The 27,316-nt window shown below is 52.8% G+C and overlaps 1 protein-coding gene across 3 annotated transcripts in view; it reads left to right on the plus strand.

Moving 5' to 3' along the window:
- The window catches only part of LOC104553978 (protein CEPU-1), a 337,348-nt gene that overhangs the window by 287,975 nt on the left and 22,057 nt on the right, over nucleotides 1–27,316 (plus strand). For all 3 annotated transcript variants that reach the window (XM_062014010.1, XM_062014008.1, XM_062014009.1), the window contains 2 exons: nucleotides 3,638–3,870; nucleotides 24,913–25,038. In XM_062014010.1, coding sequence (XP_061869994.1) covers nucleotides 3,638–3,870; nucleotides 24,913–25,038 — 359 coding nt within the window. The remainder of the gene's footprint in view (nucleotides 1–3,637; nucleotides 3,871–24,912; nucleotides 25,039–27,316) is intronic.

The following is a 27,316-nucleotide window of genomic DNA, read 5'->3' on the forward strand; positions in this document are numbered from 1 at the left end:
GGGCTCTTTGGGAGGGGGGCTGTGTCTGCAAAGCAGCCTGCTCCCCTCTCTAGCCAGGGCTGGGCTGTCCTCACCAAGGGCTTTGTGAGGTTTTAGCCCTGCTCATCTTTGTGCTTGTGTTACCTGAGGTGGCAGAAGCTTTGCCTTCCCTCATTTTCCTGGGGCAGGTAGGGAAGATGGATACACACAGCTCTCACCTCTGGTTGGTGCATGCAACAGTCTTAAAATGGCCAAACTCTGTTGTTTGTGGTCATTCTGAGGTGCATTTGGTGGCAGCAGGGAGCAGAGGGTCTGGTGCAGAGTGGGGGGCTCCATCTCTCTGCACGTCCTCATTCCATACCCCCAGCATGATGTGTGAGCAGCATTTCCACCTCCTGGAGGAGAAACTCTGAAGCTTGGGGCTCTGGGTTTAGGGGGAAAGAACAAGCAGAGAGAGGGAGGAGTATCATCTCCTCCTTGTGCTGACAGACAGCAGGTTTTCATCCTCCTGGAGGAGAAGGCGTTGCCTCTTTGAGCAGGAACATTAACAAGGATTAAGGATCTTGAGGGAGAAAATCACCTCATCTGTGCTGAATTATTTTGGCATCTTCTTTTTGGAGGCAAGCACTGTTTTGTGACACCCCAGGGACTTCTCTCTCCCTGGCACATCATGGGGTGAGAGCTTCCAGCCAGGTAGAGCAAACATCTCTGGGCTTGCCAGGAGCAGGGTGGAAAGCGGAGGAGGCTGCAGGCTCGGCGGTGCCTTTGCCCTCCACCTGTGCTTGGAGCTTGGCTTCAGGGCCAAAGCCAAAGGCTTTCTGCTCTGCTGCCTGTGTGTGGGAGAGGAGGCCTTCCCATCCCTGCCCCCAGCTGCTGCAGGAGGGAAGGGGGAGCAGATGGAGGGGCTGGAAGAGCATCGTGTCGCTGCAGAGAGCCTCGGCCGCAGGGACCCCGCCAGGCACTTCAGCGCTCTGGCTGAAAGGAGCTGGGGGAGGAACACGACCCAGCATCCCCTCAGCAGCACACCCTGTCCCCAGGTCAGAGCCTGTCTGTCCCAGGAGCTATTTCTGCACTTTATTATGTGTGTATATATATATATATAGGCCTGGGGGCTTAAAGAAGCAGGGAAGGAAATAAAATCCAGGCTTGAAGCTTGCCAATGGCAGGGACAGAGCAGCGTGTCTAGGTGATAAGGAGAGATTGTGACTGGGTGCTGTGAAGGGCGAAAGCACTTATTTCACTGTTGCCTCATGCGTTACCTGAGCCCCGTTGCTTTTCAAAAGCACTTAAATGCCCATATGATAGAGGGGCTGCTTGGATTGCACACTGTCTGCCTCCATTATTATCCAGGGATCTCCAAGCCGATGCATTTCACAGGGAAAGAAAAACCTGCCGTGGAGGAGGACAGAGGAAATATATATATGTGTGTGTGTGTATATATATATTAGTTCAGCCTGCTTACAGGTCCTCAGGGATAATCTCTGCAGAAGGGACTGGTCTGAGGAATTCAAGCCACATCTGGCTTCTCATCACCCAGTCCCTTCTCCAGGACCCAGCTTTGGCAGGGAGGGTGGACACCCCTCTGTGTATGTGAAGGGCTGCTCGCTGAAGCTGCAGAAGCCTATTTCATGGCATTGCCATAGCCAGGCCAGAGCCAAGTCCCCAGATATCCACCTGCATTTTATTTGAGCCCCATAGGTCTCAGCTACCAGCAGACTTGAGGCTCAGAGTACAATATACTCAAACCATCCTCTGGGAAGAAGTCTCATGTTCTGAGATTAAAAAGAAAACAAGCCACCACCAGAATCAATCAAGTTTTGTTCAACTTGAGCAACTAAACTCTGAGGTTTTGCTCAAGTTGTAATGCAGCTGAGAGCAGGAGCTGAGTTCTTGGTGTTCAGCCCAGGCTGAATCTATTGCTTTTTTTAATGTAGATAATAAAAATCTGCTCACATTTAATTTATTATTATCGTAATATCATTATGGAACAGCAGTAAAATGGTTTAATTTATTGGATGTTTTCCACACCACAGAGGGAGGATGGTGCAGTCGCTTGGGTACTTGCCTAGCAGATCAGCAAGGGAGCCCTGGGCTGCAGGCTGCCCATCTCACCTTGGGCACCTCACCTCATGGGGACCTATCATCCCAAACCTCCAAGTGTTGTGTGGTGAGGCTCAGTGGGTAATTGGGACTTCACCTGTAGTCACTGAGGGTAGAGATCCCTGCCACAAGAGGCTAGAGAAGAGGGACAGCTTGTCCTTAGGTGGGTACCTGTGTCTTCGCTGGCATCAGTAGTGGAGATGGGAGGAGGAGTCACCAACCAGTAAGAATCACAGTAAGAAGACCTCTTCCCATCCCTAAAATCTCAGGATGAGGCTGCATGCCACAGGTACATCCATCCTTGCTGTTAACTCTCCTGTTACTGCAGTCTGGCATGTGTAGCCCATTAAGCCCCTTGCATTTGTTGAAGTTACCAGGTGTGAGACCTCCCAGAGGCTGCCGTGCTCTTTTGCGCTGCCTCTGAAGTTAATTTGCATCCCAGCCACTGCACAAGTAATGAAGTAGATTGGGGAAGAATATAAACAGTGGATCTTAGGCTGAGTGGTTTTATGCAGGGACATTATCCTCCATTGCCAGCATCCAGCAAAGCACAGCTGAGACCTAACAGCTCTGTAATCCCAGACGTGCTCAGACAGAGGCAGGGCTTGAGCTGGCTTGGGGGGCTGCAGGTGTCTGCAGCCTCCACACTCTCTGCTCTTTGCTCACCTGGAGATGATTTGTGGAAATGAAGGACTCAAACCTTACCTGGGGATGGGGGAGTGGTTACAGGGCTGGTGGAGACCTTTGGAAGGAGCAAGACTGGCCCTACCAGGAGAAGAATCTCTTTCAGGAGCAAAGTCTCTCCTACGTTTGTGTCTTCTGAGGGGGGACTCAGATTCTTAATGGGGCTGGACATAGAAGTTTTCCACCTCCATCACTTGATTAGTGAAATGCTTAGCTGGGGTAAGGTGCAGTGAGTGAGGGAAATCAGATGATGGTGTTGTGGTTTGGCCTGGGCCAGGTTTTTTGGTAGCAAGGGGTAGGGAAGGAAGAGCTGGCAGAGAGGACAAATGGTAGGGAAGCTCAAGGCTTCTCTTTAGAGGTATGTCAAAGCTGGCTTTCTCCTGAGATGAATTTTTCTCAGTCCTTTGTGAAGCAGAGAGCTGCTTTCCCAGCTTGGCTTTGCATTTCTTTGCCTGGCTGCAGGGATGTGAAGGTCTGTGGAGAGAATGGCAAGTGGTGGGATTGGGCAGGAGGCAGTAACCTACATCCCCCTCCCCAAAACGTGGTTTGGGCTCAGGGTGGAGATTTTGGCTTAGTGTTCTTGTCTCTGAGTTTGCAAAGGAGCCAATGGGAGTGTTAGTGGCTGGTACTGAGTGGCTCTGACTTCTCTGTATCTGAAATCGTTGTGAAGCTCTTGGGCAAATCTCTGGAGCCACCAGATGGCTATTGGTGCCAGGTAAATTGCTGACGTCGTCCTCGTTGGGCACTGAAAGTACTTGATCTCTGAAACTGCTGCTGGCAGCAAAGCTAAAAATAGTGGAGGGGGCTGGGGAGGGGAGGGCAGGATGCCCAGGAGCAACATGCTGATGGGTCACCTCTCTGTCTCTCTCTCCAGGTGCTCCGTGGACAACCGAGTCACTCGAGTGGCCTGGCTGAACCGCAGCAGCATCCTCTATGCTGGCAACGATAAGTGGTGCTTGGACCCTCGGGTGGTGCTTTTGGCCAACACCAAAACCCAGTACAGCATCCAGATCCAAGATGTGGACGTGTACGATGAGGGTCCCTACACCTGCTCCGTGCAGACAGACAATCACCCCAAGACATCGCGCGTCCATCTCATCGTGCAAGGTAAGAGGCTGGGAATTCGCCTGGGGGTTGGGCTTGGGGCTTTGATTTCCATCCCTGCTTTTTGCCCTGGTGTCTTCTCTTCCCATTGCTCCTACTTTGAGCACGTACTTGGTGCAGATGTAGAGGCTGATGAGCTGGTTTGAGGAGTCCCAGTGAAGCTGGGCAATGCATTTACCCTGGTGTAACCATGAGGTTCTGGTTCAGGCAGCTCTGCCTCCTGGAGCAGTCACTGGCAAACTCACGTTGCTGGTTTGTTGTTGTTGTGTTTTGGTGGGGGCTTTTTTGTTTGTTTTCCATGCTGGAGGCAATGCTTGAAATAAAACTTGTGTTGGGGTGTGGGGGAAAAAGAGCTGGCAGATTTGTGTACTTAATGGGGGTGTGTGTGTATGCCTAGCAACGATATGTGTTTGTGTGGTGAGACTCTGTGCCTCTGTGAGGAGGAGGAGGAGGAGGAAGGCCAGCCTGAGGTGGTGAGAGCTCTTCATCCAGTGTGCAAGCACACTCAGGCTTTCCATAGGGGGACATACAAGTGTGGCCACACGTGGTGGTGGAGCAGATGGACCTTCATTGTAGACAGCTCCCATCACCATGCTGCAGGATGGGCTCTGGGAAGGGGGAGCCTGTAGCCCTGGAGCGACACAGCCTGGGGGAAGATTAATGGAAGGTTTCTAATCCCTTGCTAGCAAGCTTTTTTTCCTTTCTTTCTTTCTTTCCATTTCTTCATCTGTGATTTGGCCAGGAGTCCTCTTAGCATGACACACCAGCTTAAGTATTGGAATCTCGTCTGGGGCTAATTTTCGAATGCTGATGGGTGTATTGATTTGGAAACAAGCTGGGTTAAAAAGGCATTGCTCTTGTACACAGTCGGGTTGAGCTAATCCGCCGTCGATACGCCAGGCCTGAGCATTATTGACAGCCTAATGAATAAATGGGGTGGGCTGGGGGGGAACCCAAACCCAGGGCCTTTATTTCCCTCCCTCCCCCATTTTCTGTTTTCTCTTTCCTCTTGGAGCAATCAAGCAAACCAAACAGAGCCCGACTTTCTCCATCTCCATCAAGCGCGGAGAGCGAGTGGATGTGTTGCCAGCTCGGGTCCTTGCTGTTTATCTTGCAATCTGTTATTAACTGCCTGAGTTTCTTAAGCCAAAGTCGATCACCCGAAGTTCTGAAGTCGCTATCGGGCACCGGGGGTGACGTGGGACAATTTCTATCTGTTCTCTTCCGATTCCCATTTCCTGACCTAAATTCCTCGTATCGCCAGGCATCCAGGTCCATCCCTCCTGTGTCTTGTTACATCATTAGGAAGAGATGTTTAGTTACTGGAGGACAAGGTCACGTCTTAACTTCTTGCGGCAGTACCGATAAGTACTGGGGGGATTTGGCGATGGGCTCCGTCCTGTAACTGCTGAACATCCTCACTGCTGCTCTCACGAGCGAGACCCCTCGTTTCAAGAGCTGTAGAAGGGCTCAGCCAGCCCTTTCTCAGGTGGAAGGTGACGAGAGTGTAACATACAGCAATGTGCTGGAACAGGACATGAAAGTGGATATTGTGTCCAATTAAAGGCAAGCCTGCCTTAACGACCCTGATTACAATTTGGCTGGGGTGCCAGGATTAACTCTCCTTGGAAAATGAGCCCAATACATATGCAAGTTGGTATAATCCTGTCTTTTCTAAAAGACATTCAGCAGTGCTTATTCCTCCCTCCCAGGAAAGCAGGGTGTCCAAGCATCAGCTTTCAGGGATGTGCAGGGAGTTCAGCACATGGCTGTGGGACCTCTTGTCCCTTCCCATGGCTTGATAGGAAAGGAGAGGAGGTGGCAAAGGGAGTCTCCTCTTTTAGAGAGTTAGCCCAGGTGCAGCCAGAAAGAGGGAGGTGTGCAGGTTGCTCTAGGCAAGTCCTGACTTTCCTCCTGCTGCATCAGGGAAGGGCTGGGGGGCACAGCTCTGGAGGCAGGAGCACTCCAGCCTCTCAGGATGCAATTAAATCATGCCCAAGGGCAGGCTGCGCTCTCCAAAGGGACTGGCTGTGGGGAGCAAGAAGCTCTTCCCCTTCCAGCTGGGATGTCAGCAACCTGCTGCTCCCCCAGGCAGGTGTGATGGGTGCTTATCAGCCAGGGTCCAAACTGTCCCATGCTGGGCATCCTTCCTCTTCCCCTGGTTTAGCAGATATCCCTGGGCAGCGGCTGCAGGGTGAGGAGCTGGGACATCCCCGGTGTCTGCCAAGGGCTGCTGGAGTGAGAAAGAGCAAAAACCAGACGGGGTATAGGAGTGAGAGAAGGAGCTTCCTTTAGGGTATGAGGGTTGAGGATGGTCCCCCAAGGCAGCTGTGGAATCAGCTGGAAACCATCAGGAACCAAGGATGTCCACGCTGCAGCGGGGGAAGCGCTGTGCATTTATTTCTGGGTTGACTGTATTGTGATGGCTGAGATCCCAAAATAGGTGGGTAGAAGGCACCTCAAGAGCTAATTTAACCTGTCCCCCTGCAAGGAGGCAGAGACATTGCTGGCAAGTGTGTGTGAAAGCTATTCTTGAAAATCTTTAACAAAGCAGGTTCTTCAGTCTCCCTGGACGATCTATTCTGCTGCTTGGCTCCCTTTATAATTAGAAAATGTATAGCTAATATCTAACTTAAACCTTCTTTGTTGCAAATGAAGTGGAGTTTTTCTCAGCCTATCCCCAGAGGACTTGGGGAACAATTGATCACTGTCCTCTTTGTAACAACCTTTAGCTTTTGGGAAGGTCGTTAACATCTTGCCCCTGTGCCACCTTCATTTGGAGACAACACGAGCCCCTTCTCCCGCCTTTCCTCTTCAGTCAGGCTTTCAGAAACACTTGTCAGTCTTGCAATCCCACTACAGAAAGGCAAAAGGTGATTTCTGCTGCCAATCCAGGAATAGCAGGTCTCTCCTTCCCCGATGCCTCTGTGCTAATGTGGGACAAATGAGCCCGGGAAGGAGACAACAGCCCCTTGGCACTGAATGCATCAAAGTTCAGACCTGCTATTTCGGGGATTGCTTTAAATGGGGTCAGTGTTGGCAGTGCCAAGATGATGGGAGCCAACAACATAGCTGCAAAAGGTATGAGGAGGTGGATCTCCACAGGAAAAACAAAAAGCTCCCAGGCTGCATCTGGACCTCAGATAAACAGCTCAGGGAGTGTCTGTGTCATCTGCAGCGTCTGGACCTTGGTCCTTGCCTGTCCCACTCACACAGCCCCTGTTTCTTCTTGAAGGGTTGCCAGACAAAGCACGGGGAAGCTGCACTGCTGGGGTTTGCAGGAATCTGCCTCGGATTCTGGGAAGAGCAAAGTGTTTCTGGGTGAAAATGCCAAAGAAACACAGTCCAGGGAAGCCCCTCTCACAATAGCCAAGTTCTGAACATGGAGTGAGGCAGAAACCCAGACGAAGAAAGAGGACATAGGCCCTATTGACCTCTGAGGGGCGATGCTTTCCTTTCTCTCCTCTCTTGCATCCCAACCCACTTTCCTTAGCACATCCCTCTTTTTGCCCCCTCAGCAGCACCTCGTGCACAGCCTCCCCCTTCTCCCAGGTCCCTGCGGGACACTTGAGCGATTTAAGCTGTTCTCTGGGTTCCTGGGTTTAAAAGAGAGAGGGGATGGAGGAGGAGGGTGTCTGGAAAGCTCTTATTTGTGTTGATAATAAGCCGTTTGCAAAGCACTCCCCTCGCCTTGTGAGATGCATTAAGGAAAGTTGGCCTTATCTCTGCGCTGGAAATGGACTTGGGGAAGGAGGCACGGTGCCTGCCAGAGTTTAATCTCATTTAGGCACACAAATTTGCATGATAGAAAATGGTGGAATTTTAGTGCTCAGAAAGAAAGAAAGAAAGAAGGGCGGGTGGGGAAAATGAAAAGAAAATAAAAAGGCAGGCAACTGGGGGATATTAGGCTTTCTGCTGCTTTATCAGTTTCCCTGGCCGTATCTGGCTCTTTTCTGTTGTCACTGGAGCAACTAATCACCCCCTCCCCTTTTGTTTGGTGTAAATGAGTTTTCCCACTCCTTCCGGGGCTGGGTTAATCTGCAAATCCCTGCCTTTGTTTGGGAGTTAATTACCTGCTCTGTCAGAGTCGCAGGTGACAGGGGTCTGTGGGGTGGCAGGGGGCACACGTGGCACGGCGGTGGGCGCACGTGGGTGGCACCTTGTCCCGCTCCTGGGCATCGCTCTGCGCTGTGTGCTGGCGAGATAAAGCCGAGCTGAGGCCGCGCTGCCCCACGCAGCTTTGTTTCAAACCACCCAACTCCGGCCCAATTAATTGTGCCTTTGATGGCAGAAGGCCCTTCGGCCCGGGAGGGAGGAGGAGGATGACTTTTTCGTGGTGCTTTCTCTGCCTTGTGCCAGGGGCACGGGGGAGATGCCGTTGTGAAGGATCAGGCCTTGCTGCAGTCAGCATCCTGCTTGGCTGAAGGCCTGAGGGTGGCTGGCGGGGAAAGCTGGGGAGAGGGCAACGTGTGGCTTGTGCCTGGAAGATGATCAGACCGTGTTTTGCACAGAAGCTTTGGCACTGCACTGCCAAAGACACCGGTGCTGGGGGTGAGGAGAAGCAGAGGGGTTTGTAACTCAGTGGCAGTGAGGATGTCTAGACCTTGGCCGTGGATGAAGCCATAGGCTGGAGTTTGACACTGGGCAGGATGCTTCCCAGCAAACCACAGGAGCTGCTGCTGGCATGGGCTTTTCTGCTGTGCCCCAGGAGGGCAACTGTCCTTTCTACAGTCACAGAATCCTGGAGTGCTGGGGGTCAGAAGGGCCCTGCAGAGCTCATCCAGCCCAGCCCCCCGCTACAGCAGGTTCCCCTGGCTCAGGGGGCACAGGAACATGTCCAGATGGGGTTGGAAACCTCCTGAGAAGGAGCCTCCACACCCTCCGTGGGCAGCCTGGGCCAGGGCTCCCTCACCTCAGCACCAAAGGAGCGTTTTCTTGTGTTTAAATGGAACTTTTTGTGTTTCAACTTGTGCCCCTTAGCCCATGTCTGGTCACTGGAGACAGAAAAAGCTTCTCCCCATCCTCTTGGCATCCAGTCTTTAGGGGTTTATCAGCATTGATAAGGACCCTTCTCAGCCTTCTCCAGGCGAAACAGTCCCAAGTCCTGCAGCCTTTCCTCATAAGAAAGATGTTCCTGCAAAAGCAGGTTCAGGCAATGCTTTCTAAAGGCATGCAGAGAGCTGGGAGCTCCCCCCTCCCTCAAACTGGTGGAGGAGAGGAAACCAGGAAATCTAAATCCCTCTTTGCTTCGCCTGTGCTCTCAGCCGCTTTGACTGATGCGTTCCTTCCCCTTCTCTCTTTTGTTGCTAATCACCGTCCGTCCCTCAAAGCAGCTTTTCCCTTTGTACAGTGCTGCTGGGGATGGCTGCAGGTCTCCCACGCACTGTCCTAGTTGTTGGCTTTGTTATCCGTGTTGTGCTCTGTCTCTGTTGCTGCGGCTGGATCTCCCCCACTCCCAAGGTTACCAGCCCTCTCTCCTTTGCCAGGGGCCCGTGGGTTTAACCCACTGATGTCCTGGTCTGTGCTTCTCCGTGGAGCGGCCTTGGGCTCCCTCCGGCCTCCCCCAAGTCACTTGACCTCTTTGCAAATCCATTTAACATCTGTGAAGCCGAGATAATAATTGTCACCTACTTCACAGGGGGGTTGATGAGGATTAATTCATTAATGTCGACAGAGGTCTTTGAAGATGGAATGCACTATCTGAGAGCTAAACATTATTATTAATTAGCAATTATATCGTGGGGCAGGAGTTGGAGGGGGGGGAACAGAGACTCCAGAGCCTGTACTGGTAGTGCTTGCTCTGGGCTCACACGCCTGCCCTTGCTGCAGATCTGCTGCGTCCCACCAGGGACGTGTCCCACTCCTGCTGCGCCACATCCACCCTCCCACAGCCACTGGTGCAGGGGTAAGGGTGAGTGGGAAGGATGGGGAGACAAACTAATGCTTGAGTTTAGAAAGAGGGCAAGATGGTAACAGAGGTAGTGAGAAGGTATCCTCTGTGTTTGCCTGGTGATGCTGGCAGACCAGGCACCGCCAGAGCCATGGGAGGATGTATCCTGTTCCCAGGGAGAAATAATTGGCAGGAGAATGGAGTGAGGGGAAGGAAGAGCCAGTGATTCATAGGCCACACAGCCCGTTTTCATTTCCTTGGTGGTGTTCTCTGGCGTACACCAAGGCTGTGGCTGATTTCTCTGGGTTTGTGCCCCGACAAGCTGCTGGTGCTGTCATCCAGCTCCCCAGAGCAGTGCTGACGCCAACCCTGTGCACTCCCCACAGTGCAGACAGCAAAGAGGTGCCCACTGGGGCCATTTCCACCTCCAGCACTCCCATGGCTCTGCTGTTTCCCTTCTCCTCAGCGTGCTGGTGGCAGCAAGGTGAGCTCAGTGTAACTCACTTTGCTAAACTCTCTTCGCCGCCGCCTCGGAGATGAGCAGAGCCGCCGAGGCTGCTCTCTGATCACTCCTCTTCTAGAAAACAAGAGCTTACTTCTCTTTGAACCTTCCTGAGCATGTAAGCTCCCGGCAGCCCCCTTCACCCGTCCTCTCCAAAGGCTTTCAGGCAGAGGTCGCCCGCCTCACCCGGAGCCATTCAGCAGCCACTCAGCTAATCCCTTCTGCAGAGCGGCTGAGCCCGGGAGGCCGGCGGCACGCTGCGCCGACTCGAGTTGTCTGCAGGTCTGGTGCTCACCTCCTGCACAGCGGGTCCCCCTCCTTCCTCAAGGACTTGGAGCTGGAGGAGGTGGCCCAACAGCCCCCCGCGTCTCCGGGACGCTCACGGGACATCTCCCACCGCTGCGTTCCAGCTCCTGGAGTACAGTGATAATGCTGGTTTGGGGGGGTTTAGTGAGGTCACTGCAGTTTAATGTTACTGCAGTAATCTCTTTTGTTTTACCACATTAAAATACTTGTGGTGGAACGGTCGGGGCCGCCGTAATGCGATTCCTCTCCCCTTAATGTTACCGTTACCACGGCAACGCTAATGGCGGCTTGATACCCTTATCGCAATTTAATCTGGCGACAATCAAATTAAGGGTAGAACAGTGAGACCCCCCCCAACAATGTAACGTTACTACAGCGACGGCGTCGCGCTCGTGATGGCGGGAGCCGAGCCAAACCCCTCTGCCGGAGCGCAGCGTCGGGTACCGGCGCTTTGCCGTCGCCACGGCAACGCGGAGCATCCGCGGTGGGGCGGGGGGTGAATGGGAGGAGACGTCACCCCTGTGCCGGTGATACCCCCGGGGTTGTCAGCAAAGGGGAAGGTTCCACGGATATCAAGTCACCTTATTTGCCTAATTCCACGGTTGTGGTGATTTTGTTGTCCGGGTTTTTCTTCTCGTCCCTCCTCTGGCGGAGCTCTGGGGAGCGGGGTCTGGTTTTTAGCGGCAGTAAGTCTCTGCAGGGAAGGATTTAAAGCACTGCCTCCATCCAGTTCCAGATCCTTCTGCCCGGCGTTTTATAGCATGTGGCTGTTATGGAGCGATAACGTTTTATATTTCTATGTCATCTTTCATTGTGAAGGATCCCGGCACAAGCTACAAATTATTGCTGCGCTGCAGGGCCAGGCAGGCAACTCGGCACACGCTGCGTGCCAGAGGAGGGGGTTTCATACAAGGGCACTTTGCTGCCCCAGCAAGATACTATCAGCTGGGTATTAATACCCATGGAAGTGAGAGCATCCTTTGCTCTGAGGATTTACCCAGAGTCCCCAGACTTGGTGAGATAGGACAGGAGTTTTTGTGCATCTCGAGCTGCGTGCCCCAAACTGAACCCGCCTGGGTGGGCGTGGGGAAAACTCCCCCCATTCCCAGCTGGCAGCACAGCATGGACTGGGACTGGAAAGGCTTGGTGCAGGTGGTGGGATGGGCAGACAGCGAGGATTTCTGCTGCAAAAGCCGTTTAATATTGCAGTGCTGGTTGTTGCAGGGCACACAGGGCAGCTCAGCATCGGTCACCAGGGCTTCCTGCGACCCCAGGCAGGGGAGGGGTGAGGCTGAATGTGTCTCAAGCAAGTGGTGTCCTGGCAGGGGCTGTGGAGTTGAACATCGTGGAGCATCTCAGCCTCCCTCCTTCAGCATGATCTCATGGGGCTCATCCCAAATCTCAGCCCAAATGGCTCCGAGGCAGCTCATAGGCGTCAGCAGAGCGTGGTGCCAGGGTAGCTGTTGCTTTGCACAAGGCTCAGGTGACATCTCTGTACCACGCTGCAGTTTTCTGCAGCCTCCAGGGGAGGGAGGCAGAGCTGTCGCCTGTTCGCAGCATCACGGCCACGTCCTTGCCGCATCCCTCTTCGTGCCCAGGGATGCGTGCTGGCCGTGCCGCCGTGCCTGCCAGCCCCCTGGCATGCCCCTGGTGCTTGCTTGCACCCCTGAACCGATCCCCCCTGCTCCCTCCCAGCATCTCAGGAGGTCTCCATCCTCTGACAGCTCCTCTGTGTGCACGTCTGCAACCTGCATTGGGCTGTGCTGCTGCTGCCTGCCTGCGTTTCACAAGCCCAACCTCCAGCCCTAGCACAAATCTGGGCCTGTTCAGCACGGCAGCTGCTCAGCTCCCCTTGTGCATCAGCATTTGATCTCTCTCCATGGGTATTTGGACTCTGACCACCGCAGTAATTCCTTGTTTGTCCTTTAATAAAAGACCCGTGAGCCCCCTTGACACCGGAGCTGGAATCAGTGGGTCCCAGGGCGTCCCGTGTGCCAGCTCGTCGTGGCAATCTGGTGCTGCAGCCGTCCTGCCAAATCGGCTCCTCCGGGAGTTACATGTTTGAAAACACGAGCAGCGGCTCATCTCCCATTCGGTGTTTTTCTCCATCATTTGCTTTATTAAATATTGATTTTCTGTTACATTATTAAACCTTAAGTCCTGAGCATAAATTCAGAGTTGATACTTTAATCTGACTCTTCTTTTTTGGCCTTTAGAGCTGATTTTTCTGGCCATTCCCCTCAGAGGCAAGTCCAGAAGCAAAAGGCTGTTGTGGATTCAGAGAGCAGGAGCAGGGGGCTCTTCCCAAGGGAGTTTGCCATGTTTGGGGATCCTGGGTTGTGATCCTGCACAGGCCACGGGGGAAAGGATTTTGAGGAGGCATCAGCCAGACTTTTCAGGGACTGTTGTATGTTATTGGCCTGGGGGAATGATTTACTCCTCCTTTTTGTGTTATGATGGTGTAGAGAGATTGCAGTCTGAAAGGGGAGATTCATCTGGAGCCACTGCGTGGGCAGGGAGGCATCCCTCCACGTGCAAGCTCTGCTTGCTCCCTTGGGTTTGCTACTTTGCTCTGCCAAGATGGCCATGCTGGGGAGCAGTGCTGTCTGCTGGGACTGGAAGCCACAGATGGCAGTGACTTGTCCTAAATGCATCTTTTAAAACTCAGCTCCTGGGCCATGCTGTACAAAGCTGTGCTCTGCTCTCCTACAGCTCCCCAGCAAAGCTGGCCTCGGCCAAAACTACAGGCAAAGCCAGAGGGATATGTGGGTGGTGGGACTGTTGCCAGCACCAGCCTCCAGAAAGCCACCAAGACAGGCAGGACCAGTGCGAGTGGCCACCAGCACGTCCCTCTACTAGCCAAGGTGGATTGTGCTGACCCACACCAGCTGGGCCCCTTCTGTATCGGAGAGCTGCACGCAGCCAGCCGCTGCCAGAGCCCCGAGCTGCCAGCAACCAGGTGTCTGAACATGTTTCCAGAGCCAAGATGACTCCTCAGCCAAAAGGGAGGAGGGGAAAGCAGTGTGGCAGCGCTGGCAGGTTCGAGAGGATTAAAAAAGAAAAGGCAGGGGGAGGCTTGCAAATGGCTTTTGGATCCCTATCCAAACGGGGCAATGCAGGGTGGCATGAAACCCGCGCCTGGCAGCCGGCACGCTGAGCAGTGATTTAAACCCGGGCTCCCAGCGGCAGGGAAAGAGGCAGAGGGGGAAGCAGATGTGAATACAATGCTGGAGATAAAGGAGAGGCCAAGGGAACAGCTGCTGGAGAGTCAGCCCGGCCCTGTCGCCTCCCACAGCGGGCACAGAGTGCTTGAAAACCTCCAGCAAACAGCTGTGAGCTTAAGGACGGGCTGGAGCGGGTGGCAGAGCCCCAGGGAGAATGAGGGCGAGGACCAGGGGACACTGTGGTGATTTCTGCACTACTGTTGCATTGGTCTAGAAGGAAGGATTGCAGCTTGGAGAAGGGGAGTTGCATTGAAACACTGGGAGAGCTGTGATCTCATTTGATCCTCCTTTTCCTGTATGTTCTGGTGCTGCAGTGGAGGAGAAAGAGGAGGAGAGTAGCAAGGGGGGAACAAAAAGGCAAGAACCTTTGGAAAAGGCTGAACACGGTCCTTGAAATGTTTCTGGTTTGGGTTTTCCTGGTCTGGCTGGTTGTCTGTCTGAGAAGCTGGTGGCCTGTCTGCCCTGTCCCTGATAAACGAGGTGGCTTTGTTCATTAGTGCAGGGTCAGATCCCTGGAAGAGCCCTCCAGCACGTCCCCACGGGGTGCAGGTGAGAAGACAGGGCGGGCTCGTTGTCCTGAGCAGATCCACGAGCTCATTTTTCATGTCTGGGTCGCCGGTCCCATCACTCCAACAATGGAGATGCCCAGAAGGCTTCATCTCTGGGTTCTCCTTTCTCTCAGTAGCATCTAGTGTAAGACTGGGATGAAGCAGTGGAGGTGGCAGACCCCACCCTGACTTGCTGTCCTCCATGAGATGAGATGAACAGGTCTCAATCCACTTCTCTCACTGCCAAACCCTCCTTGCCTGGACCAGCCTCGAGATGAGGGGTCAACACAGATGTCTTCTCCGTGGTTTGCCTTTGCAATCCTTCAGCCTTTCATCTTCCTTTTCTTTTGCCAACGCTCAGCTGGTGGAATTAAGCCTTCTCATGCAGTATTTCCCTTCACTGTCTGTCTTTTTCGGACGAGTCCGTCTGAAATATTCTCTCTCTTCTCTCCTTCAGCAGCAGGGCTATATAATTGATGGCCTCGCCAAGTTTTCTGAGCTGAACATGAAACCCTTCCTTCCTTGGCTCCTAGCAGAGTTCATTACTTTCTGAAAAGCTTCGTTGTCTGTTTGTGCTGAGATGATTGTTGTTGTGGAGGGGAGGAATATTGTCAGCGGGGAGAGAAAGGGGAGGAGGGGCTGGATTTGGCCAGGACTGCTTTGTAATCAAATCCTGCTCTCTTTCTATTTTAGCAAATTTTCGAGTGGAACAAAACTCAGGCCTCTAATTAACGTGCAGTGAGAGGTTGTCTCGCTCTTGGGGGTGGTAGGAAAGCGCTGCTTTGCAAATTGCCTGCGAGAGCGATGCTCAGCCCCAGGCAGGGGCTGCTCCAGCCGCCACGGGCGTCGTATTTGGGGTTCTTGGTGAGCCTGTCGCAGTCGTCTTTCCCAAATCTTTGCATCCCAGGAGCTGCTCTGGGAAGGACGAGCCCTGAGCAGAGCTGGTAGGGTCCCTCCAGCACCGTGGTCTCCTCGTTCTGGTCCTGGGGATCACGGGCAGGGTGTGTTTTTTGCACGATGCAAATCGCTTTCTGCGCCTTTCATCCTTTTCTGCGAGACGAAGCAGAAAGTGCTTTCTCTGGTTTGCCCTCCGCCTGTGCTGCTTCTGGCTCCCTGTATACCCCCCTGGTTTTTCAGCACTTAAAACACAGCAAGGCTGAGGTGATTACAAGGATTGGAGATGCAGTGACACTTCCCTGCCAACAAGTAATTGATTTATTAAAGACATTACAATACATTCATGGTTGAGCGTCAGAGTTTCCTTTGAACTCGCTGGAAAATCCAAAGGGATTGTGCCTGTTCGCAAGTACCACAGGCAGAATAAATCTGCTCTCCTTCTTCCCCCTCCCTCCCTCCACCCTACCCCACCACAATTTCATTTCCCTTTAACTGGCACGAGTAAATATCACAGCTCGACAACTCCGGTCCAGTGACCGGTGTGATCCAATTTAATAGTGTTTAAAAATGGGGGGGAAGGAAAAACAAAATCAAAGTGATTGTTAACCAAATGGAAATGTAAGATTTCATACCCAGGCTGCCTTGGGGAGGAGAGGGAGAATGAAGGGAGGGTGCGGGGGATGTAGACAAATGGACTAGATAAAAAATAATGGAAAGTAACTTAATTAAAGAGGCTCGAGCCAAGTTGAAAACAGTAAAGGGTTTTGAATCGGAGAACCACAGGTCTGAGAAATGAAAGGGAAAGAGGAGAGAATGGGAACTGGGGATAAAGAGCATCCAAAATTATTAAAGGGGAGGAGAAGTAGACGTAGGAAGGAAGGGGTACAGAGAGTCCTGTGAAGAGCCAGGAGCACGTGGGGAATAGACAGGGCTATTGAGCCATTAAAGACAAACAGGGAAATTAAAGGATGCTCTGGGGGGAGATAACTCCCCCATGGCTTTTCTGGCGTTCTCAGAGGGATGAGTGTGGGCAAGAAGGCGGCTCAAGGGCTCTGTTGAGAAGAGGAAAATGCAGGAGCAGTCCTAATGGGAAAGGAGAGCGGGGCACAGGGATGTCCCTGCCTTGCGGCAGCATCCCTCCCTCCTTTCCCTTTCAGCTCTGTCCAGCCTTGCTCTGTTTGGGTTGAAATTCAGTAATGACATTTTAATTGCCCCTCTGTGTCTGTGGATATCCTGCTGTGCTCTCTACAGCCCAATGGCTCGTTCTGTGCCCGTTGGAAGTACCTGGCCTGGCAGCCATCCCCATGCCTTTTCCATGACTCCCAAAGCATCATGGAGCCTGAAAAGCAGGTGCTGATGGAGCATCGATCCAAACAGGAGCTTTTGGGCCATTTGCTCTCCAGGCCTCATTTTTCCATCTGTAAAGTGGGGATAATAACACTCCCTTGTCTCACCAGGCGTTTTGATGATAGGGTTGTGGGCAGAGCCTGAGAAAGCAGAGGTGGTGATGTGCAAGGTACAGAGAGAAGCTGGGAACCTGCAGGAAAGGGTTGTCCTGGAGGCACGTGAGCAGAGGAGATGAATTCAGGCAGCAGAGACTAACCTTACCTCTGTCATTGCTGACGTTTCTGAGAGCTCGCTCTTGCAGTTGCCAAGAGCACTCCATTAAGGGCATTTTAAGGCATGGCAAGGATGGGGTGAGTCATCACACGAACTCTGGATTGCTGGATCTTGTTTCTGGCAGCTTTGGCCAAGTCTTGGATCAGTCCTCTGGGTTTTTGGAGGTAGTTGGTGTGTTGGGTCAGGGGGTTGGACTGGATGAGCTCTAGAAGTCCCTTCCAATCCCAACCATTGGGGGATTCTGTGGCTAAGGGGAGGAAGGTGGACCCGCCTCTGCTAGAGCCATGGGTGGGTTCACAAGTCTTCCTACAACCCTGGCACAGTGAGGTCTGAGGGTGTCAAGGATGTTGCAGAGGAGCTTGGGGAGGGCAGGAGGGATTGAAATAGATAGAGGCAAAAGGGATGCAGACCCAGAAGATAACAAATAGACTTCACTTGAGATTCAATCAAATCTTGGGACTCTCACTCGGTTCCACGTTAACGCAGTGAATCTCGATGGCTTTTGAAGCCAAACCACCAGGTACCCGGCGTCTGTTGCGGCATTTCGGGAAGCCCCACGCATCCTCCTGCCTTCCCCGGGCACAGGCGAATTAGATTAGTGTCAGTGTGGAAAGTGTAATCATAAACACTTAATTTGTGCTCGAGACGGGGGAGAGGGAGCACGAGCGCGAGAGAGCGGAGATAAGAACAAATATGCAAGAGCATAGTGTGTTTTTAATGGAAGGGAGATTTATTTCTCTCTGTGTCTTTTTAAGCCTCTAGATAGATCATAAAAAAAACCCAACCCAACCCACACACAACCTGTCTGCCTGAAATAGCTGAAATGTAATTTAAAGAGCATCATTTTAACTAATACTTCACTTCAGAGACACCTGCCCTATATTCATTGGAGATGCAGGCTGCATTAGAGCATCTGATTTATCTTTGGAAAGGATGTTTGAGCTCCTTTGTTCCCGCCGGGTCCCTTTTGAGGAGGGAAGTGGCACAGGGCTGGTTCAGCACGCTCAGCCCTCTGTGTGATGCCCTCTCCTCGTGGACAGAGAGCTGGGGGGGGTAAGGGAGACCCCCCACACTGTCCCCATGACCATGGGCTCTGGGTATCTCATCATCTTATACGCCTTTTTGGTTTTAATAAGCCTGCAAGGAAGAGAAATATCATGGTGTTGATAGAGAGATGAGAGTTTTGCCCAAGCCCGCTCTGGCGGAGCAGGGAGCAGCCCAGGCATGAAGCCATCCTTCTCTGCAGCTTAGTGACCCACAGCAAGGAGGTTTTTCTAACAATAGAAGAAAATGCCACAAATCACAGCAGAGGGAAGACTCCAATGTCATCGTGAGTCCCTCAGGAGGTGGCAGCACACGGGCTGGTCCCAGACAGCCCCCAGCTCCTGGGCAGCTTGCTTCTGCTGGGGAATAGCTATCAAGGACGAGGGAGTGTGGGGACGAGTGGGAGGAAAGATGGGGAGAGGAGAGCTCCTGTCAAATCCCTAGCTCGCCCTTTCTGATCTGAAGTTCACTTGTAATATTTTTCTCTGCTCGGGTTGCTAATGCGTTTTGTTCTCCAGAGTGTGCGTGGCCCGGCTTCCCGCACAGCCTTTAATTAGTTTCTGGATGATGACATCTCCACTGAGAATCGTCTCGTCGTGTCCCTCCGATCTCGAGGGGAGATAAAGGAATCTAATAAAGACATTCAGCATGTCTAGGTGATGGGTTTGACAAGCTTTGTATTAACAAGAAGTCATGTTGAAACTTTTCCTCGGGTGCCCTCGGCGCGCTGCGGCTCGTCCCTACGCGCCGGGACTTTGCCCTGGGGGGGTCTGATGGAGCTTCCGCCGGTGGCTGGTGAGATGAGAGGGACAGAGCTGCATCCCCTAGCAGGGTGAGACAGAGTCTGTCAATTTGACGGTCACCGTGGCGGTAGTTGTGATAGAGGCTGCCGTGCCTGGAGGAGAGGTGTCGATAACCTGAGGAGGCGGTGCGGGTGTCTGAAGGTTTCGAGATCTTTCAATTTTCTGCCTTTCATCGGGCGTCGTGTGACTTGCAGGGGGAATCCCAGGTGGCTGGGAGTGCAGCAACTGGAAACTAGATCCTTGCTCCGTGCTGAAAATGAGATCTGTCTAGACAGGGAGCTGAGCCATCGCACAGCCCTTGGTCCTCTGCATTTCTGCATGGTTACTGAGGCAAAAACTGTATGACGTCTTTATGGGGTTCTGTGAGGGTTTTGGGTGCTGTGGGGGCTTGGGATTTGGGGCTTTGGAAGAGGGGTATGAAGCACTTTATAAGGGAGAATCAGCATCATTAGACTCCTTTTAGAGAAGGGAATAAAGTCCAGAGCAGTGCCATGACTTCCTTTGGGCATCATAGTGTGAAAGCAGATCTCGACTCTCCCAAACGTGAACAGTGGATTCTGCCTGCTCTGTGAAGCTCTTTACTGACAATACTCATGCTGAGCAAACTGTGACTTGGTTCCCCAAAGGCCTGGGGCTTGGTGTCAGGTGTTTCTTCCTTTCTGTGGTAGGAAAAAAAAGATGTAGATCCCTTTTAGAGCCTTGAGAGCAGGCAACCAAATCTAGCCAAGCAGCATCATGGGTCCTTAGAGTAGGAGTAATCTGGATCCAGGCTGGTGACCTGGACCCATCCAAAAGTCACCAAAAAGTCCTTTTGCTGGAGAACCTCCTCTCCTCCTGTGCCACGTTTCTTCTGGCATCTCCCTCGTTGCCTGCCGTAGGAGTATAGCTGATTTATGCTGTCGTAAGTGGAATCAGATTGGGCTCCCTTTTGGCACTTAGCTATAAAGTTTGCCTGCAGAAACCCTGCTGCTTATGCGGTGAATTATCCCCGCGTTCACAAATACTTTCCTAATGAATGATTGGAAACGTCTCGTTTCCCCCCTTCCTCCTCTGAGTTATTAGGATGCTGTGCTGTATAACCTGCTGCAGAGACGGGCGTAAAAAATCCCGTGTCCTCCAAGCTTGGGGAGAGCTTTGCTGCGCCACGAGCTGTTGTCTGCCTGGGAAATCATTCAGACACATCTCAGTGCCGTATGACACGTCTCATTATGCTTCACTTTAAAAGGAGCAATTGCCATTAGTTATTTATTAATTGCTTATTAAGGTCGTTACATACGTCCTTTTCGTTTCCAGGCTGCTTTCTTCACCTCTTTGGCTGTCTCCAGGTTTGCACAGAGGCAAAGCCGAGGTGGTGATGGTAGAGGCAGCCCCAAGGGGCAGGATCAGCACCAATAACTGTAAGGGGTTTGTATCCAAGCAGGATAGCTGGGAGCAGGCTCTAAGCAAGGCTGTGTTTGCCTTTTCTTGCACCATAAGCTGCATTGGTGTGATGGAAGGATGAAGGCCTCTCTGCTTTTCTCTTAATCATGGTTGTGTTAGAGCAGCACAAAGTGATTTAGAGGCTCATTATACAATACACCTGTAAATGAAGGCACGGGTCTCCCAGTTTGTTCTTTGCCTTGCTTTCAAAAGGCAGCAAGGTTTGGAGCACAAAAGAGGGAGAAGGCACAATGAAGAACACGGCAGCAGCCGCAGCTCCACAGCTTCTCCTGACCCAGAGGAGAGGAAACTGCTGTGGTTACAACCTGGAGGAGGTGGTTGAGGAGCCCGATGTCAGGGTCCCCACATTACTCCTGGTCCCACCTGGCTTTGGCAGACCCTTCCATTGCTGGAGGGGAGCATGGACTCAATCCGACTCATGGCATCACCGGGGCTGTCCCTCGCATGGACCCCATGGGAGCAGCACTCTGGGAACACAGGGAAGTTGTGTGGGTCACAGTGGGAAGAGGCTGTTATTAAAAGCAGGAGCAGCAGCAGCCTGGTGCTCAGGAAGCTGCCAGTGCACACCACGGATCGCCTGCAGAACGCAAGTCTGAATCTCCCTCTTTTTTCTTTCTTCGAGACACTTTTATAGTTGTTCTTTGCTGTTTCCTTTGATCTGCAGCAGATGTTGCTCATGCTGGAAGATGGAGGTTTGCATGTTTTACGAGGGGGAAGCAAGGCACTGCCAGGCTTACTGGGAAAGCCTGCTGGCACGCAGGCTGCTGCTGGGGGCTCCCAGTCCTGCACAGGGCACTTGGCTGGGGTAAGCACAAACTGCCCCACTCCCACATGAGAAAGGATTTGCAGATCTGTAAAGGTCACTTGTGGATTTCTGTGCTGCTTGCTTGGCTCCCAAAAGCAGGGAGTAAGGAGGTGGTTAAGGCAAAGAAATGCACTAACTCTGTGAAGGCACTCAGCTTGGTGAGGTCTCTGTCTCTGGTGGAGAGGTTGCTCCAGATATATGCTCCCCTGATACTCAGGGGCCTGTTGCCTGACGTGTAGCTGAAATCCAGGGTGCCTGGGAAGCCCAGCTTCACTGAGGGGTACATAAGGAGGCAGTGGCAGGGACATAGCATCAAGGAGAGCTGAACAAAGGCAAGCAGCATGGCCATCGCAGGTGAGGAAGATGGATGAGGAAGCAACAATGATAGGAGATGGCAGAGCCAAGGGGTACGTGCATGGGATGCGTGAGCTTTTGCACCTGTGCTGGCTCTGGGACGATGTTTGGAGGTGAAAGCATAGCAGGGAGATAGTCTGTGCCAGTGGCAGGAGGGCGTCTGTGCGCCAGGGAATAGATGTGTGTAGGCAAGCACATATGCTTGGATCCGTGAAGACATATATCACCTGACTGAACACCCTCCGCTGCGTAACGCGCCATATGGTTTGGTTAAATATTTAAGCAAGCTGCTTTGTGTCCTGGGGACTCTGTGTGTGCGAGCCTGGGCAAACTAGGGCCATGCCCCAGCTACCTGCAGAGGGCTGCAGCCCCCGAGAGCAGCTCAGAGACCTTTCCCATCATCATGGCAAGGATAGGGAAGAAAAGAAGTCATCAGATCGATAAAACACCAGCCCGCCTCTGGGGAAATCTGCGCCGTGTCACTGGAGCAGCTTGGCCAACACTGCCATGTTTAATCACTTCTGAGCAAGAGAGATGCTGAACACAAAAGGACTGCCCGCAAGGAGAGGGTTCCCGCCTGGGAAGCTCGCATTTATTTAGCTTTATTTATTTATTCATTCCCATAGGGGCACAGCTCCATCTGCGTCCCACATTCGGCATCAGAACGTTTCTCCTCTGCCCCATCGCCAACTGCTGGGGAAAAGCGTCCCGATGCAGAAGGTGACCGCTACATGTTGTGAAGTATATACTTGCCATCGCTTATTTATTAAGCTTTCCCCTCCCTAGCGTGGTTAAAAACCTTCCAACGTACCTGCTTCAGTCTCCAGAAAGGCATTTGAACAGTTCGTGTGGTTAATTATTCAAACGTTTAATTAGCATACAATAACTGTCGCGTTAAATCCTACCACCGCACATTTAATTTAAGGGTTAGCTAACGACTGCGCTGACGACGTCGCTCTGGTTTGCTTCCCAGCCAGCCCTGCTTCGTGTCATCCCAGGTGGGCTGCAGCAAATTGCCTGTCCCTGAGCACGTTCCTGGAGCTGGGGCACTGAGGGGTCTTTGCCCCCAGCATGGAGGGCTTTTCCCTCCTGGCATGGAGTGCTTTATGCCCCTGGCATGGAGGGCTTATCCTTCCCTGGCATGGAGGGCTTTTCCCCCTTGTCATGGAGGGTTTTTTGCCCCTGGCATGGAGGGATTTTTCCCCCCAGTCCATGAGCAGCTGAAGTTGCTCTCATGTTTGTCAGAGAGAGTTGCAAAGTCTCCCATTATCCAGCCACGCAGCAGTGCAATAATCTCTCCTTCTCCCTGGCCTGAGCAAAATTGAAATCTCCTGCTGTCTTGCTGGGGAGGAGGATGTGATGCTGGTGTTTTGGGGAAATCCAAGTTTCATTTGTTTTCATTCTGTCTTAGAATGTGGTCAGCTGATCTGGTTCCGGGTATTCTGTGTCTCGCCTGGGTTGGATGCAGACCCGTGTGTGCGACGCGAGAAGTCTGCCTCGGTTATTCTTTCTTTCTTCTTTTTTTGGCAGTCTCAGCCAGCTCTGCCAACGCATGCTGGATGGGGCTGGTGTGAATTCAGTAGTTAAAACCCCTCGGAAAGGTTCCTCTCTGATTCAGCGAGCGTCGCGTTGGAGATGATAGATACTGCTCTAGTTTTGTTGGGTCTTACAGCTGCAAGCTATCGCTTCCTCCTGGGTGTTTGCCGTTCCTCTGCTTGTCTCTTTCCACCTCTCTGAATGGCAATGGTAATACCTCCTTGGCCTATTTTGTTGTTGTTGTTGTTGTCCAGCCTATAAGCTCAATGTTTTGCAAACCTCGCCAGGGAGGCGGCAGGGCGATGGTCACGCTGCTGTAATTAATTGCGGGTGGGTGGTCCCACGAGGCCTGTGCTGTCCCTTTACATTGGGCTTAATGACACTGATGCATATTAATGTTTCCTTCGCTGTCGTCTCTGTGCCCTCCCCTGTCCTGCCCCAGAGCCTCACTGCTCTGGGAGCATCTGATCCGTGCCTGTCCTCTGGTGCATGATTAGCAGATTAGCCCTTGTGCCCAGAAACAGCAAAGAGAAAAAAAATGAACTCCCAGAAGCCCTTCAAAACAGAGAATAATTCATTACCCACCTTGATTTCCACTTAAAATGTACTTTAACTACACTTCCAACTACAAACCCTAAATCACCCTCGTGTTCACAAAAATCCATCATTTTTTATGTTATTGCCCGGCGCTGGCATGACATAATCCCTTCCAGAGCGTCTTGGAGTGCTTTACGGATCAATAAATTACTTACCTGCACAGCAGAGGCAACGTGTGCAAGGCCATTGCAGTCATTCCGCCTCAGCACAGCCCGGGAAGGTGTGGGAGGTGGGGAAAGGCAGGGGAGGGGGTGCTCAGGAGCAGGGGCTGACTCAGGAATCGGGGTGTTGCCCTGGCCCGAGCTGCGGTTTGAAGCGGGTCGATGAGAGGGCTGGCTCAGGGAGGGTGGAAGGAGAGGGATCCTTCTCCAGGGCTTTGTGAGGCTCCTGCAAAGCACTGCAGTGGGATGGCAATCCGCTGCTAGGCTCTGGAGTGGCCTGGAAAAGAATCATCCCAGGAAGGTGATGGTCTTTATTACGTGCTGCAGGTGCAGGCTGATAGCAGCAGCCCATCGTTTTTCTCCTCCAGCCCTGCTGTAGAGTTTGTAGAAACCTCAACCCTCCCTGGCAGCCTGGCTGAGAGGCTCCCTGCTTGCTTCCCAGCCCCCCTTCTCAACACCCCCTGTCCTGTATGGCCCTCCTTGATTTGGGTCTGAGCCCCTTCTATCTAAATCATTCATGATGGCAGCGCCAATGCAGTGGGGTGGCTTTCATCACCCAGTTGAGTTTACCTTCACTTGCTGGGTAGTATCATAGAATGATGGGAGTTGGAAGGACCCTGCAGAGCTCATACAGCACAGTCCCCTGCTACAGCAGGTTCCCCTGGCTCAGGGGGCACAGGAACGTGTCCAGGTGGGTTTGGAAACCTCCTGAGAAGGAGCCTCCACACCCTCCCTGGGCAGCCTGGGCCAGGGCTCCCTCACCTCAGCACCAAAGGACTTTCTCCTCATGTTCCAGCTTATGTCTGTTATCCCAAGTAATGTAGTAGTAGGCCTCAGAGGCTCCTCAGTAGCCTCATCATCCTCATGCCCAGCTCCTTCTGTTGCTTTTCCAGTTTCCTGCTGCAGAGTGAGCCACATGCGTGCTTTGGGGGCTCTGGGGGAGTCTGAAGGGGTGGATGGTGTTTCCTCAGTAGGATGCATGCTGCTGGAAAGGGTTCATTGTGGCTGGGAGGCAGGAATGAGTACTGAAAGCGAGCTGGGGAAGAAGTACCGTCTTGCACATCAGTTTGGTGCTGAGGAGGAGCTGTCTCATCTCCTTAAAATGACTCACTCTCCTCTGGCTACAATTTCTTCCCACTTCACTCTGTTTTCTCTGCACCCTCCTTTCTCCTGTGTGCTTTCAAGTCAGATGAGGCTGATGGACTACTGCATAGCTTGCCAAGGGAAGAAGGAAGTTCAACCTCCTTCACCCACGTTCTGAGATGTGAGCTGGAGCAGCAGCAGTTACACTTTCATTTCCTTCTTTGTGTCATTGCAGTGTCCCCGAAAATCACCGAGATCTCTTCCGACATCTCCATCAACGAGGGCGGCAACGTCAGCCTCACCTGCATAGCCACGGGCAGGCCAGACCCAACAATCACCTGGAGACACATCTCACCCAAAGGTAAGAGCCAAACCTCACTGGAGATGTCCTGGGAAGGGCTTCGCGCCGTTTGCCAGCAGGTGGGGGGGCGGCATCAGCTGGTGCGTGCGGCACTTGCGTTGGAAGGAGAAGGTGAAGTGCCCCAAAGAGATGTGACTGAACGTAGGAGTTGATGGCTGTGGTGGAGAAACATCTGTGTTGGTGGTCTGGGAATGGAGCTGAGGGGTTTGCTGCTGTGGAAGTACCAGGTTGGGGTCACTTAGGGACTGAAGGTGCTCGTCTGGCCCTGTTTTGTAACGTTTTTGCTGAGTTCTCACATGTTGCTTCAAAGGAGGACTGAGAATAGCACAAATGAGCAGGGAAACATGCGAAACGTTAATTGGTGGCCTTGTTAATTGGTGAGGAAAACCTGAGCAAAGCTGTGTGGCTGCGACTGCCGGGAAGCCAATGGCCCTACGCGCCCGTTCCCAGTGTGTCATTTCAAAACCATTTCCCACCTGCTCTTCGGCGCTGGCTTTGTGTTCTGCTGCTCTGCTCTTCCTGGGGGCTTTGGGTGGGATGAGCCCCCCAGCCAAGGGGCACTGCAGCGTGGGCTGTTGTCCCAGACAAGTGGCTGGAGCTGTGCTCAGGGCTGTGGAGCAGCAGTGATGGATGGCACGGCGGCTGCTCGCTCTGTTCAGCTGCCTCACGACGGCCACAGCATCTCGGAGCAGCTCCATTGATTTTTGGTGCTGTTTGTCTGCACTGTAGCAAGCTGCTGGGCCAGATCCATCACTCCCCATAGCCCAAGTGGAGAGCGAGCTGAGTCAGTGGCGTCTTCCCCCTTCCCTTGACAGGAGTCTCTGTGAAAACCATTATCCCCCACGGTGTGTGTGTTGGCTTGTTCACCTGAGGTGGTCGTGCCTCCGAGGTGGTGGCCTTCAGTCGGGGTCTGGGCATGGATGAATGATGAAATGCAGGGCACAGATCCGTGTGCTCCTTTCCGGCCTCGAGCATCTATCCACATCATCGAAGCTCCTGTAGCAGGATCGGTCGCCATCAGGCAGCATTTATGTCCATGTGCTGCCACCTTGAAGCTTTTGCTTCTTTCTCCTCTTCCCCTTGTCTACCCTGCCAACGTGTTTTTGTCTCACTCAGCCTCCTCACCACTTTTTTTTTCACATGCATCTTGTTTTCCCTGCAGCTCTGCTCTCCTTCCCCATCCCCTCCTGTTCCTCTAGGACCCTCCTCTCCCACCCTGTGCCCCTTGCTGCCTTCTCCCTTGTGCCATCCATCCTCTCCTAACCAGGCTGCCAGTTTACCATGCCTCTGTCTTTTGTGAGGGCTATTTTCTGTGTTTGCTGCCATCCAGCCAGTTTCTTTCCCCAGGGAATCTTTACCTGCGCTTGAACCAGATGTTTCCATTTTACTTAGGACTTAGCTGCTATGGAAACTGAGGATGCACCAGGAGAGGAAGAGTGAGCTAATCAGAAATTACCTGTGGCGCCGTGTAATTTGCAGCAGCAGCTCTTACCTGATTTTGGCCATGATTAGGCATTCTGCTTTCAAAACTCAAAGGGAACAAATGATCACAGAGATTGACTCGAGGCTCGCCTCCCGCTGATGGAGGGTGCTGAGCCCGGAGGTGGCCTGAGACAACTTTGGTGGCTGCACATCTCCGCAGGCAGCTCCTCTGTTTCTCCCTCCACCGAGAGGGGGGAGCCTCTGCTTCTCCATTTGCCATTCAGAGCACACAAAGGAGGGACGAGGGTTGGAAGCATGAGGACTGGAGGAAGAGATGGGGCAGGTGCACAGAGGGGCTGTAGCAGATGTCCAGATGGTAAGCCTTCCCCTGGTAGGACATGCTCTCACTTGGAGAGCCAGGAGACCCAAAGCAAGCTCTCTGCTCTGTAGGTCCATCTCGCTGCTTGTCCCTGGGGACCCCTCCTGTTCCTTCTCGCCATCTTTCTCCGTCTCGCTCGGAGCGGTGAAGACAGGGAGCAGGGAGGATTGGTTCAGGGAGAGCTGGTGCATAATTTAAGGGTTTACATAGCGTGTGGGTAAGCGTCTGTCTCCGGAGTCGCTGGGGAGAAGCTTTGATAGCCGTGTCTGTGCCAGGCACGGACAGAGCGGGAGCTGCCGGAGCCGGTGCCCGCGCTGCCGCCGCCAGCGCTCCTCTCTGCAAAGCCACTTCACGGCCTTTATTATGTTCTTGGCAGCTGTAAGCTGACTGCGTGGCTCTTGGTGGGAAATGGAGCAAATAAGAGTGTTTGCTCGCTGGGGGAGCGTGCAACCGGGTCCTTCAGAGGATTTGCACTGA

The sequence above is a fragment of the Colius striatus genome, chromosome 23 (genome assembly GCF_028858725.1).
Source record: "Colius striatus isolate bColStr4 chromosome 23, bColStr4.1.hap1, whole genome shotgun sequence".
Lineage (NCBI taxonomy): Eukaryota > Metazoa > Chordata > Aves > Coliiformes > Coliidae > Colius > Colius striatus.